At 51.4% G+C, this 14,526-nt stretch overlaps 1 protein-coding gene across 2 annotated transcripts; it reads left to right on the forward strand.

Moving 5' to 3' along the window:
* Nucleotides 1-5,043: 5,043 nt before the first annotated feature.
* On the forward strand, nucleotides 5,044-12,733 carry cdk2 (cyclin dependent kinase 2). Of its 2 annotated transcripts, none has more exons than XM_088918236.1 (7): nucleotides 5,044-5,475; nucleotides 6,186-6,263; nucleotides 7,285-7,405; nucleotides 8,656-8,826; nucleotides 9,792-9,893; nucleotides 10,586-10,789; nucleotides 11,406-12,733. In XM_088918236.1, exons 1-7 carry the CDS (start codon nucleotides 5,360-5,362, stop codon nucleotides 11,508-11,510), a joined length of 897 nt encoding a protein of 298 aa, XP_088774362.1. In that variant the 5' UTR covers nucleotides 5,044-5,359; the 3' UTR covers nucleotides 11,511-12,733. The 2 variants fall into 2 exon arrangements, with proteins under 2 accessions (XP_088774362.1, XP_088774370.1); XM_088918244.1 differs by lacking the exon at nucleotides 5,044-5,475 and adding an exon at nucleotides 5,537-5,912.
* Nucleotides 12,734-14,526: the final 1,793 nt, after the last annotated feature.

The following is a 14,526-nucleotide window of genomic DNA, read 5'->3' on the forward strand; positions in this document are numbered from 1 at the left end:
TACTGGGCCCCTTGCTCTTCAGCATTTACATGTTCCCACTTGGTCAGCTTTTAAGATCACATGGCCTCAGCTTTCATTTTTACGCTGACGATACTCAAATATACATCCATACCAAACCTGACATTGATGTGGCTGTCTCTATTCTATCTAATTGCATCTCTGACATAAAAATTTGGATGACTCAAAACTTCCCTCATCCTAACTGCGACAAGACTGAAGTCATGCTTATTGGCACCTCCCATCAACTTTGTAAAGCCAGTCCTGTAACCCTATCTCTAGATGGTTCTGTACTTGAGCTTCAATCAAAATTGAAAAACCTTGGGGTTATATTCGATTCTGGCTTAAAATTCGACCCACATGTGCAGCATACTGTCAAAACATCTTTTTTTCACCTTAGAAATATCGCTAGACTATGCCCTGTGCTATCATTAACTGTGGCTGAAAAGCTGATCAACGCATTTGTGTTCTCTCGAATTGACTACTGTAATGCTCTACTCGCTGGGGTATCTAAATCTACTCTGAACAAACTGCAATATGTCCAAAACTCAGCAGCCAAAATCCTGACCAGGTCTAGTGCAAATGATCACATTACTCCTATCCTGGAGTCCTTGCACTGGCTTCCGGTCAAATTCCGTGTAGATTTTAAAATCTACATGTCTTGGCACCTCAGTACCTGTCTGAACTATTATCGCCCTACTCCCCACCTCGCAACCTTCTAATTCTGCTCTCCTTACTGTCCCCCAAGCCCATCTACACTCTATGGGTGACAGGGCCTTCTCCTGTTATGCCCCCAAGCTCTGGAACTCTCTCCCCAAGGATATCAGAGAGTCACCTTCTCTAAACTCCTTCAAATCCAGACTCAAAACCCTCTTCTTCAGAAAAGCCTTTACTGAACTGGTTCCATTCTTCACCCCTCTGCTTTTCTTAGTACCACCTTCCATGTCTCCTCTATATATTGTAATTGTGTTTTATCTTGTGTATTCTTTTTATTTATTGTTGTTGTCATTCTGTAAAGCGCTTTGAGAAGCCACCTTTAAAGGCACTATATAAAATAAAGTATTTTATTATTATTATTATCATTATTATTATTTCCATTATGTCTTCATCCCAAAAGACAGGACTCATCAGCAGCTCCACCTGGGTGACACACAGCAGCCCAGCTGTACAGCAGGTCAGAAACGGCTTCAGCAGCTGGGTTAGGGGGAACTGGAGTGCGGTCAGACTCTACAATCCCAGAGCGGAATTAGGCCAGGACACCAGGGTTCACACCCCATGGTAAGGAAAAACACCAGGAGATTTTTAATGTGCCCATCTCATTCAGCCTCCAACAGCACACTGTCATGTCAGCATACTGGGACACTGGTTAGAAACTCTGGTCCACATGTGCTTTAGTATAGTATTTTTTTTAAAAAGTGACACATTTAACATTTTTGGAAAGATCGGTAGACTGCAGATTGCTCAAAGTCAGATTGCTCATTTGTCCTGTTTAAATCTCACTATAGTGGGCTGTGGCAGGGGTGTGCTGCAGGGATGATGTCTGTAACAACCCCGTTTCCAGTCTCTGCTGCCAGAGCCATCACACATGCTGTGTGCCCTTCTCTGCTCCTCCGAGACCTGCGCCATGCTCGCCAGCTGCCCCCTAGAAAACATGTGCCCTGAAGAGGGTTCCGCAGAGTCGGACAGGAAGCAGTGACCGGGGGACGCGTGTCAGTGTCGCACTCCAAAATCGCGTGACACTTCGCCAAAGACCTAACGAAGACCAAGAGAAAAATGGTGCATTTCTCTGCTATTATTACCTGCAGACTTGGTGTCCTTGAGGATTAAAATTCAGATCCAAAGAAACAGTTTCTGAATACTTTATGTTGAAACTAACAGGGCTCATAATAGTTATTTGTATATATATAGTTATAACGAGGTCATTTTACAAAAATGCTGTGTCATAGGACAGTGTGAACAGAAGAACTTGAACTTTAAGAAATTCTTTCCCTGAATTCCTGGGCTTTGCACAGACCTTACAAACTGACGTGTAACAAGACTGAGGCACCCAAGCCCCTGCCTGCAGCATCACTGAGCTGCTCATGTGCTTGATGAATACAACCACGAATGCTGGTAGGCCTCCTCACAAAGCGCTCGGCTCAGGAGCTCTTGTGTGTGAGCTCTTGTGTCACACAGCCCTGACAGAGCTGCGCGAGGGGGGTCACAAGACAAGCTGCAGGAGCCCTTAACAATGAGCCCTTTTAATCCCACACCCCCACCCCGGCCAACCTGCCCGGGCTGCCCCCGGACTCGGAGAAGGAAGGATGATTTGGACAATAAATGAATACTCCTAACATCCTGTGGGAGCTGATCTGCAGCAGGGTTTTGAGGAAAGTGAACGGAGGTGAAGGTTTGATTATTCCTCACCTGGGTTTTGCACAAGCTGATTTTGTGTTGAAACTTACAGTGCTTTTAATAGCATTTTTTGCAAGAATAGTAGAGGTGAGACTAACAAGAATGGAGTCTTATGATATTGTTCCCAGAAGAACCTGACCATTTAGAATCACCACTCACACTAAATCTCTGGGCTCTGCAAAGACCTTATGAACTCATGTAGCAGGACTGTTGCACACTGATACTGTTCCTCACCCCGAGTTCTCCCTGACAGTCCTGCGCTGTTACTGTACTTCCTTACTGACTTTTACTACAGTTTCCTGTAGGGCTGCTATGCTCGCTCCATGCTTTACTGCACCGCACCACAGCTGACTCTGGCATGAAAGGCACCATACAAATCAATAAAGGGACTTTATTTATTTAAATCTTTAGATTTTAGGTAAATTCCCTTTAAGTCTTTGTACTCCTTTTGTAAGGGAAGCCTTGTGTCTTTTTTGACGCGAGGCGTCGCCCTGCCTGAATTTGAACTCTGCTGCTTTTCTAAAGGACGCGCTGTGATGAGAATACTGTGACGGGCTTTTGGCGTCTCCTTTAATTCCTGCCTCAGAACGTTTCTGGTACCCCGATGTTCAGCACCTGCGCCCCTGAAGGGCAGTGCTGGAGCCGGTGAGCCTGGTATGCTATTGCTTACTCGGCCCCCCCTTGTCGCGACCGGCTCTGGTGCAGGCCGGAGACTCGTGCCCAGTGGTCCAGCCAGGTTCAGAGATTATGGCAGAGAGGTCACTTCTGTCTGGGGGTAATTGGTTCTTATGAAACTTTAATCTCGAGAGCTGTTACGGAAGCACTCCCGAGTTTTACAGGGGGTGAGGGTCAAAGAGTGTTGCTGCAGATTTGGGATTTGTGTTTCGATGGGTTAAGGCATTTTTTTTTCTTACAAATCTAAAATCATTCATTACACCAGTCGATCATTCCTGACCTGCCATTACCACCACATCCAAAATAGAAAGAAATAAGGAACCTAAACCTGTATTTACAAATTCAAACTAAAAACACTCTCTGTGCCCCCCTTATAGTTACGTAAACCTGTTGGTTTTTAATTTTATGGCCTCTTAAGTCGTAACAATATTATCAAATGAATCTATAATTAAATGACACATGGATTTTGCTGGACCTTACATCTTACGTGTAAAAAAGTTACAAGAACAAAAGGTTCATAATTATACATCCCAATATGGCTAAGGTTTAATAACACTTTCATAACACTGTGGATCTATACTGTAAAAGCGTGTTGACTCATATTATCTCTGCTCTATGGTAGCTGCGCAGGCAGCAGTGTGAGTGTGAAGAGTTATAGTGATCTGTCCCTGTCCCTGTCCCTGAGAAGAGTATCCTTGCAGACGGAAAAGCTCCACATGAGGGGAAGCACACAATCGCGTGTGGAATGTGGAGTTAATCAGGATTATGGGAGCTCTTGTGACTCCGACTGCGATGGGATTTTGCACCCAAGGATTCAGCATCAAAGCTGCGTGTTCAGAGTCCACTGGGAAGACCTGGAGCAGTGTCCCTCCAAGACAGGGGGCGGTGGGGGGGCACGGACTATGATATCTGTCTGATGCTGCACATGTGCTCATGGGATCACATCTGCATGACAGTCACACATCTGCTCAGAAACGGCAAAGTGTGACTGGTGTGGAGGTGGAGACTGGAGAGAGAGAGAGAGAGGCAGTGTGGGCTAGTGGTTAGAGCTGAGGCACTGGGAGGGAGAGAGGGTTGCAGTGTGGGCTAGTGGTTAGAGCTGAGGCACTGGGAGGGAGAGAGGGTTGCAGTGTGGGCTAGTGGTTAGAGCTGAGGCACTGGGAGGGAGAGAGGGTTGCAGTGTGGGCTAGTGGTTAGAGCTGAGACACTGGGAGAGAGGGAGGCAGTGTGGGCTAGTGGTTAGAGCTGAGACACTGGGAGAGAGGGAGGCAGTATGGGCTAGTGGTTAGAGCTGAGACACTGGGAGAGAGAGAGGGAGGCAGTGTGGGCTAGTGGTTAGAGCTGAGGCACTGGGAGTGAGGGTTGCAGTGTGGGCTAGTGTTTGGAGCTGAAGGGTGGAGAGGCAGTGTTTGGTCTTTTTCTTTCAAAATATTTGAGATTCCTAAATTATGTTTCAAAGATGCAATTATGGTTTTTGCATACCACATTTGTGTCCATCTTAATTCTCACCTTCATCCCTGAAACAAATCAAGAGCAAATACTACTATACATAATACTTTGATAATCCCCCTATAAAAATATAACAAATCAGAACACTTTTCAACAGCTTGTGTAGTGTAATAGAGGATTGCAGCGTGTGCTGTCACAGACAGACTGCGAGCTGAAATTTTCGAACAAGATTTTCGGTGTGGTGGAGCACGGCAACTGCACTTCGGGAAAGTGAAATTTGAATTGAGGCGGGTTGCTACGGGTGCCTACTGCTGCCTTTAAATTGATATGCAGCTCCGCACTTCTTCCGGAGCGACAGGCCTCGCTTTGTCCCTCTGTGTGGTGGAGGGCGGGGAAGTCCGGACTGAGGGGCGGGGTTACGTCAACAATGGGCGTGACTCGGTCCCAAGTGGGCGTGGTTTGGTAGCTTTTTCCCAATTGAACGCCGAAATAACAAAGGGGCGGGGTCTTACGCCGGGGTTTGGAGCTGAGGGCGGGGCGTCCTCAACGCGGGAATTGGCGGTTTTCAGTTACTTTCCGTTTTCTGGGCTGTGGGGGAGAGGGTTACAGGTCAATGCTGGAGGGTCTTTTTGGTTTTGGGGCCCCTCTCGTGTTCCCCCATCGGCACCGGGCGGACCGTCTCCAGCCACAAACCCCCGACAAGTGCTCGTAGAAGTTCTTTGTCGAGCGAGTGTCGGTCTTTTGGTCAGACGGCGGCGGCAGCGGCGGCAGAGACACTCGGGCCAACAAAAGGGAATTTTTTGGGGGCTGGGGGGGGGGTGGAGGCACAGAGCGGGGAGGAACCATGGAGTCGTTTCAGAAAGTGGAGAAGATCGGCGAGGGGACCTACGGGGTGGTCTACAAGGCCAAGAACAAGCTGACAGGCGAGACGGTGGCGCTGAAGAAGATCCGGCTGGATACGTGAGTCGAGCCCAGCCTGTTGCTGATGCGCGCGCGTGTCTCCTTACGGCGTCTGCGCGCCGCGCGTGCGGCCGGGCGGGCGGGCGAGCGAGCGCGCGGCCGCCCGACGCGGAGCCCCTCTCCTCTCCCACCCAACTGTCCGGCCCGGCCCGGGTCCGGGTCTGGGTCCGGGTCCTCCGTGTCGGGGTTGAGACGCAGCGCTCTGCTGCTCGGCGGCTCGTCCACGTCACGAAAGCGCCTTATAAACCCTGTAGGCTCACCGGACACTGAGCCGCTCGGAGCGAGTGAACTTCAAGACTTGGGCATGCGGTGATTTTCGTCCCTTTCTGTTGTGTATAGTTTTCTGGGGCTGCGATGTGTCCGCTGTGCTGTGTGTCTACGAACCGGCTACTGTCTTTGCTTTAATCTTCAGCCTTTATTTAAACCATGCAGACGTGGTGTGTTCTTTTTTTTTTACTTGTTGTTTTATACGAGTTTACTTTAGTCCCGAGTTAACGAAGTGTTTTTGGGGGGGGGGGGAAAAGTATGTTCTCATATTTGACCCAGAAAGCCCCTACTGATGTAGAGGGTGCTGAGCCAGGCCAGGCTGAGGCCGCCAGGGTTGAGCCCCGTCCTTTCTGGCTGTCCGTCAGCTGTTGTTGCTCTGTGGAGCCGGGGTGTGTTGGGGGGTCCTGTTGGTCGTTACTGAGTGTGATGTCGGTGTGTTTCAGGGAGACAGAGGGAGTCCCCAGCACTGCCATCCGAGAGATCTCCCTCCTGAAGGAGCTCAATCACCCCAACATTGTCAAGTGAGTCCGGGCGCTTACAGGGGGTGTGGAAGTGAGGGGTTCCGGGAGCAGGGGGGCAGGTTGTTGGTGTTATTGCTTGTTGTTGGTGTTGTGTGTACAGCTGTCAGCAGTTGTAAGAGAGTTCGCGAATAATAGGAGGCCGTTTGGCCTACATGCCTGCCTTGCTTGTCTGGTTTACTAGTAAAATGAATGATAAATGTCAGACGTGCGGCTGCGATGCCTGCTCCAGACACCCACAGCTCTTTGTGTAAAGAAGCATCTCCTGTTCACCGTCTTGAATGAGCACGTTGACGAAAGTAAATAGACTCCCCAATCCCTCTCCCTGCTCTGCTGAGTCCCCAGGCAGTGTGCCCAGTGTGCGTGCGGTGCCTTCAGTGTGCGTGCGGTGCCTTCAGTGTGCGCCGGTGTGCCTGGTGTGCGTGCGGTGTGCCCGGTGTGTGTGCGGTGCCTTCAGTGGGCGTGCGGTGTGCCCGGTGTGCGTGCGGTGCCTTCAGTGTGCGTGCGGTGCCTTCAGTGTGCGTGCGGTGTGCCCGGTGTGCGTGCAGTGTGCCCGGTGTGTGTGCGGTGCCTTCAGTGGGCGTGCAGTGTGCCCGGTGTGTGTGCGGTGCCTTCAGTGGGCGTGCGGTGTGCCCGGTGTGCGTGCGGTGCCTTCAGTGTGCGTGCGGTGTGCCCGGTGTGCGTGCGGTGCCTTCAGTGTGCGTGTGGTGCACCCAGTGTGTGTTGCTTTGTGCCCAGTGTGCATGCAGTGCCTTCAGTGTGCGTGCAGTGTGTGCCCTGTGTGCGTGTGGTGCCCCCAGTGTGTGTTGCTTTCTGCCCAGTGTGCGTGCAGTGTGTGCGCAAGGCAGTGCGCAGCGTGTGTCTGTAGTAATCAGTGTGCAGTTTCGTCTGTCCCGTATCTGCCCAGGCCTCTGTCCCCGTGTGCCTCTCCCTTTCTCTGTCTGCCTCGTGTGCGACCCGATTGGGCCCGCGGGCCCGGCAGCAGGACCGCTGTCCGTGCTGATGTGACTGCTCTCCCCTGCAGGCTGCGCGATGTCATCCACACGGAGAACAAGCTCTACCTGGTGTTCGAGTTCCTGCACCAGGACCTCAAGAAGTTCATGGACTCCACGCCGGTCACGGGCATCGCCCTGCCGCTGGTCAAGGTACGGCAAGTGTCAGGAGTGCGGCCGTGCTGGCGAGAGACGGACCTGACCCCTCTTCTGGGATAGGCGCTCCTTCCTCCTCCTGGGGGCAGTCCAGGGCAGACACCCCCCGACAGTGCTGTATCCCCAACGAGCCCCACCAGGCACGGGGCTGAGCTGACCGACGCTCACTGCCGCCGCCATGTCCCGGCTCATCCTGAGACTCTGTCTCTCTGCCTGAGCTGGAACTCGAGTCATGCTCTTAAAGGGGAACCAAATTAAAATTCCTTGACGTTACAGAAAAAAATGTACAAATTTAGAATCAAGCACAAAATCGTGAACTTTGTGAAAGTACTATAAGTCGCCATGTTGTCGCAAACTCGCATTCGAAATTCACATGAATTGTGGCGTGAAGTGGCCCTTCCTGCTCACTAGTCACCGTGATGACTAATGTAATGTGGTGTGCAACCAAATAAATACAGGTTGTACAGTGGATATTTCACCTCGGAAATGTTCCAACATGAACAAGTTAGTTAACAAGTAAGTAGTATTTGTCTGCAATACTGTCTTGACATCAAGAGCAATATTTCTAATGGATTAAGAGATTTATTCACAAGCCTGCTTGTTGACAATGTCACAGGGCCGCCTCACCTCACTGGAAGTTTGGTGCCTTGTTCTGAATCGTACAACATGGTGCTGTGCATACTTGGAAAGTTAATATACTGTATTTTGTGATGTAAATTGGAGGTTTTAGAAGTTACTGTGTACGTTTTACTTTTCTTGCGGTTTGAAATGCCCTCATCAGTGCTGATTCTTTCTAACCCCGGAGTTTGAAAATAGCGTTGCAGCTCCCCTTTGACACCTACATCTGCAGTGAGCTCAGCTCCCAGGACAGTAACTTGTTCACTGGAAGCACTGAGCACATACCAGCAGCAAATTCACACAGCTGCTCTGTGTCCACAGTAGGACATGCCGTAGGGTTGCAGGTTCAAATCCAAGGAGGGCACAGTTCTTCACACAGACTGCTTCAGCAGCCTGCCTAACAGCAGAAATGGGTACACTTGTACCTAAAATTAATAAGGATAATGTATATTCTTCTATTGTTTTAGTTCTTACTGTTTTTTTATATGCACTTCAAGCTTTGTCATTTCATTCAATTATTTTTTGCACTCACAGTATGTCTTATGTACTTGTACATGCACTTAAATTTCCAGCTCCCTAGTGCCCGTTAATTGAGACGCACTAATGAAACCCCCCCATCTTGTGCTCAGAGCTACCTGTTCCAGCTGCTGCAGGGCCTGGCGTTCTGTCACTCTCACCGCGTCCTGCACCGCGACCTCAAGCCGCAGAACCTGCTCATCAACGCCCAGGGGGAGATCAAGCTGGCGGACTTCGGGCTGGCACGTGCTTTTGGGGTGCCCGTGCGAACCTACACCCATGAGGTGAGGGTTGGGGGGCCCATGTAGGCACAGTTCAGTCACGTTGTAGGTGGCGTCGGTGGGCTACAGCAGCCCCACACCGGCTTGCCAGGGCGCTGGGAAAGAGCCACTGTGCATCGCTCCTGAGTTTCCACCTGTCCTTGATATCCTGGACACTGTGTCTGCATGCCTGGGGAAGTCTTGGAAAGAGGGAAAACAGTGTGTTTAGAGGGAGCATTTAGGGCTGAAAGCAAAACGTCTTTATATGGAGGGACAATAGGGTCAGCACAGCTGCTCAGCCGTGTTTCTCTGTGGAGCAGCTAGAGCTTATAATAATAATAATAATAACACACTTATACAGCGCATTTCACTCAAGTGCTTAACATGTAATGGGGACTCCCCTCCACCACCTGGATGATGCGACAGCAGTCAGAGTGAACCAGTACTCTCACCACACACCAGCTCTCGGTGGGGAGGAGAACAGAGTGATGAAGCCAGTTCAGAGATGGGGATTATTAGGAGGCCATGATTGATAAAGTCCAGGGGGAAATCGGCCAGCACACAGGGGTAACACCCCTACTCTTTTTGAGGAATGCACTGGGAGTTTTTAAGGCCCTGCCAAACATGACCTAATGGACTCTTTTAGAATTGAAAACATGAACTAGGGGACACAAGTGTAAACTACAAGGCAGTGCAAGAACAGTAGGCACTTCCTTACCCAGAGAGTGGTGGATGTGTGGAACAGGTTGCCCAGCCATGATGTTGAAGCTGATACCCTGACGGTTTTCAATGGCTGGATGATTTCAGTTAGTAACTCCTCGACGCGCTAGATGGGCCGAATGGCCTTCTCTGGTTTGTAACTTTTATGAGTCCTCAGAAGCACGACTAATTAATCCTGGGAGCAGTCTTGTCTGTGAGACAGTTCGCTCCTGAGATCCCTGAGGAGAAGGGCCAGCTAGGAGTTTCAGGCCTTGTCTCCTCTGTCTCAGGTGGTGACCCTGTGGTACCGAGCTCCAGAGATCCTTCTGGGCTGCAAATTCTACTCCACAGCCGTCGACATCTGGAGTCTCGGCTGCATCTTTGCAGAAATGGTAAGATCTCGGGGCCGCACGCTTTCTGTTGGAGAGATGGCACTGTGTCCCCCTCCCAGATTCCCGGGAGCGGCCAGGTGACAGGCTGATGGTACATCCAGCAGCACAAGGGGGCTTCAGGAATCTTCACGATCCCAAGAGGCTCTGAACGAGTCCACCCAGTGGACGACTTCAGGAGCAGCAGTGAAGTAAGACCCCAGGTCTGAAAGTGGCCATTTAGAGGGAAGGCATGTAGGACTCACGGAGCACTTTCTTTGAACAAAGAGTAGTGAGTGTCTGGAACAAACTGCCCAGCCACTCCTTTCTTAAATGTCCTTAAGATGCGTTATCTTCAGAAAACGGTTAAAGGGCGGGGTCACGGGCTACCCTAAGCCAACGATTTCTAAAGACTTAAAGTGCTTGCAAGTTCTCAGATTTACTCAGTTATAGAAATTTTGATCCTCGAGGGCTGAAATGTTTTTGTATTTTGTTCCAGATTTCTAGATGGCTTCATGTGAGGAGCCACCTTCAGTAATCAGGGGATTGGCTCTGAGGCTTTAGAAATCGGTGTTTTATCAGCCGTTTATGAGACCTGCTTGGATTGGGGCTCCCCGGGACCAGGGTTGGGGAGCCCTTCAGTAATTCTGCTCGTAGTTTCGGCAGACTTTCACAGCCTCGGGCTACTGGCTGTAATAACTCTCCTTCCTCCCTAGATCACCAGACGGGCGCTGTTTCCCGGAGACTCGGAAATCGACCAGCTCTTCCGGATATTCCGCACTCTGGGAACGCCGGACGAGACGGTGTGGCCGGGGGTCACCTCCATGCCCGACTACAAGCCGTCCTTCCCGAGGTGGGCACGCCAGGACCTGTCCAAGGTTGTGCCACCTCTGGACGAAGATGGCAGAGACCTTCTGGCAGTAAGTCCTCGTTCTGCAGTGCAGGCTCGGTGTCTGGGCGACTGCATCTCGGGGACTGTGCGTGCTGGTCCTTCAGGCTGCTGGGGTGATGTCAAGTGAGCAGCCCCTATGCATGATGGTCTTTCAGTCTGTCGGGGTGATGTCAAGTTGGCAGCCCCTGTGCATGCTGGTCCTCCAGACTGCCAGGGGTGATGTCAAGTGAGCAGCCCCTGTTCATGCTGGTCCTTCAGACTGCCGGGGGTGATGTCAAGTGAGCAGCCCCTGTGCATGCTGGTCCTTCAGACTGCCAGGGGTGATGTCCCCCGTGCATGCTGGTCCTTCAGACTGCGGGAATAATTATTCTTCAAGACTCCCCAGAGCTCACTTGTCCTCGGGTGGGAGGGGGGCGAATGCTGAGGTCTTAAATGTACTATGTTCTAATGCCATCGGGTGGGCGCTGGTCAGAAAGACCAAGGAGGTGATTGTGAGACACCAGTGGGTACTCAGTCCCGCAGACCTGGGCGCCCGCAGTGTGGTGAGCGAAGGACACGCCCCTCCCAGAAATAAATCAATCTCACCTGCTCTCCTGTTAACGTGCCCTGCCTCATTTCTCTCCTTGTGTTTGTGTTTTTCCAAGCAAATGCTGCACTACGACCCCAACAAGAGGATCTCGGCCAAGAACGCGCTGCTCCACCGCTTCTTCCGGGACGTCACCATGCCCCTGCCGCAGCTGCGCCCCTGACAGCCGCGCGGCCGCGGGGCAGGCGAATTCGGAAGGACACCCCGGGACAGGACGCCCTGTTGGCTTCAGACGGGACTCATCTCTGTTTGCTTGAAAGACCCGAGCGGTGCCTGGGTGCGCGGTTTTGTAATTGAATGGCCATAAACCTCCTCTTGTTGTCTGACTGTTGAGAAAGCTGAGCTCTTCACTGGTGCTTAGGGTTGCTTTCGCCTCTCTGTTTAATCGCGGCCTCGTGATGTTGTTGGAGCCGGGAACCTGTCCTCTGTTCTCCTTTCTGTGGGCTGGTTCAGTTCAGGCAGCCGCTGTGAAGAAAATCAACCAAGATCTGGTGTTTGAGTAGAAAGTCGTGTTCGGCCGGTGCCCCGCCCCAGACCAGCCGGTTGCTCTCCTGGTCTGATCGGTAAATGCTGGGAGGGTGCCTGGCTGCTGGCTGCAGTTTCGGGGGCGCTAACCCATGAGTTGCCAGCTCACCTGCACCCTGAGCTTTGCTTCATTGGATCTGGAGGCACTGTGATCTGCTTCTGAAGGGCGGCGGCCACGTGTTCTCATGAGGTACTTGCCCTGCTTGCTCGGTAAGCAGCCCTCCCTCCCTCTCTCCCTCCCGTTCAGACGCAGTCGGCTCTCCTCCCTCGCCGTGTGTCGATGAGCCTGCAGGGCCTGGCATGGCAGGGTTTCTCTGCTGGACTCCCAGCTGCTGCGCTGTGCGCTCGGGCCGGTTGGCTGCAGTAGTTTTCAAGGGGCGGCCGTGTTTGTCCAGTGACCGAGGCGACACAGAGCCCCTGTCCCAGGACCCGGGGGTGGCCTGGCAGTGCTGTCCCTAGCACAGCGCAGCGATCCTGTCCCAGCATGCCCTAGTGCCGTGTTGGAGTTCCTTGTCCCTCCTCTCGTGCGGCAGCCAGGATCTCCTGCCACTCAGGGCGGCAGGGAGGCTGGACGCAGGTCATGGCCCAGTTGACAACTTAATTGAGCCGTGGTGGTGGGGTCTGATCACAAGGGGGCGCTCTGCAGATGGGGCGATCCCACCCCAGAGCTCTCGCAAGGAAATCGTTCTCGTGACCCTTGGCCTGGAGGACGAGAGGGCACCGCCAGGCGTCTTGTCCTCCCCAGCGTCCCACGTCCCAGTCTGTGATCGGTTTGAGTTACAGGTGCGTTGCTGGGGGTGGGGGGGAGTGATAATTCCCTTTTTTGTTTATTTTTAATGATTAAATTCAGTTCTTACTTGACTTACTTGACTCGAATCCCAGTATGTTTTATTTAGGGTTTTGGTTTTACAAAGGGGGAGGTACAGGCTATTTTCTCTGCCGCTGTCGAGGTTGTGTTTTCTGTTTTGGAAAAACGATTTTTCTGCAAGTTCTCTGTTGTGTTAAGACGCTGCGTGAGAGGGTCAGTTTTAACTGGTTGTAGGAAGGAGGGTTCGTGTGGGTGATTGATAAAGACTGCCTTGTTCTCACACTGTCGTGTCTGTGTTGCTGGATGTGCACAGGTGAGGGTGTGAGATGAGCATCATGTGCCCTGGTTCACATTGGGGTGCTCTTGTAGGAGGGTGCCCAGTTCCAGGTGTTTAGAAGTGGGGCAGGGTGAGAACCTACAGCTGCTGTGCCCCATCAGGAACAGGGCTGTGCACCCCAGCTCTTGGGACTCTAGGAGATCTGCACCCCTTGGGCTGCGCTGCTCAGATACCTGCTCTGCCAAGCTGTATTAACTGGCTCATAGGCTGTGCACCAATATAAGGCAATGAACCAGGATTGGTGTTAAATTGCATAAAGAGATATAATCTCTATACGCGTTGTGTGTGGAGAAATATTATAAATATGAAAGGCTGGACTTGTGTATGGCGATCAGTTCATCCACTGAGAAGTGGGAACTTGCTCAATGCCCACAGTTCTCTAAAAGCCAGTAGTTTGCTTTTAACAGTTCAGCAGAGTTTCTTCTAGGGGGCAGTGTGGTGGTTCTCTGGCTAAGGATCTGCGCCTGTGGCTGGAAGGTTGCTGGTTCAAATCCCATGGCTGGCAGAGGAATCCTACTCTGTTGGGCCCCTGAGCGAGGCCCTTAACCCCAACTGCTCCAGGAGCACCGTATAAATGGCTGACCCTGCACTCTGACCCCAAGCTTCTCTCCCTGTCTGTGTGTCTCCTGGAGAGCAAGTTGGGGTACGCGAAAAGACAAATTCCTAATACAAGAAATTGTATATGGCCAATAAAGTGATCTTATCTTATTTTCCTTATCTTCCTAGTTATCCCAGTGTCTCCATCACCAGCCGGGCTCGGCTGCTCAGACCGAACCTTTAACTGAACTTTATCACATGCAGCCCTTTTTGTTTTACTCTCCAAGACACAGTACATTACTTTATGAATTTTATAGGTAAGGTAAGGCTGGGGGCACAGTTAAATAAGCAGGCAGGGGGACCAGGCTGCTGGTCGTACCGCTGCAGGTGCCCAGCAGAGAGCAGATACCTGGGCCTGACCGAGCTGGAGCTCAGGATGGATTTCAAGGGAGAGACCACCCCACCTGGGCTCGTTCATGGAGGCCTACGCCCACTGGCAGGGCTACTAGTGGGGTCCTCAGGGGGGCGCTGGCCAGCAGGTTTACGAGTCTTCAAGATCTCCATCTTCTCTAGAACAAGGAGGGGCTGCGGCTTGTCCAGTTCAGCAAGGCATGAGCTCAATCAGGTAATTAAGGACTCGGGCAGAAGGAAAACCAGTCCATCCCCCCCAGGACTGTTGTGCCCCTCTGTGGACTACATCAAACCACAGAGGAAACATCCCTCCTGATATTGCAGAAGACATCAGCTGGAAAGACTTGACTCTCTTTAATATGCATAAACAAATATTCACATTAACCCATTTACCAGCATGGTCATCCCAGTGGTTCACTGAGTACAGTGTTTTATGTTATTGTAAGGTACCTTATAGCAATGATTATTCAAAGGACTTCAACGGAAATAAGTGTGAAAAATAAGGACAATTGGGTCTGTGTATCATTAAGAGTGCCCCTGTAGCCACTGTGATTTACTGCT

Source organism: Atractosteus spatula, chromosome 1 (genome assembly GCF_055471065.1).
Source record: "Atractosteus spatula isolate fAtrSpa1 chromosome 1, fAtrSpa1.hap1, whole genome shotgun sequence".
Lineage (NCBI taxonomy): Eukaryota > Metazoa > Chordata > Actinopteri > Semionotiformes > Lepisosteidae > Atractosteus > Atractosteus spatula.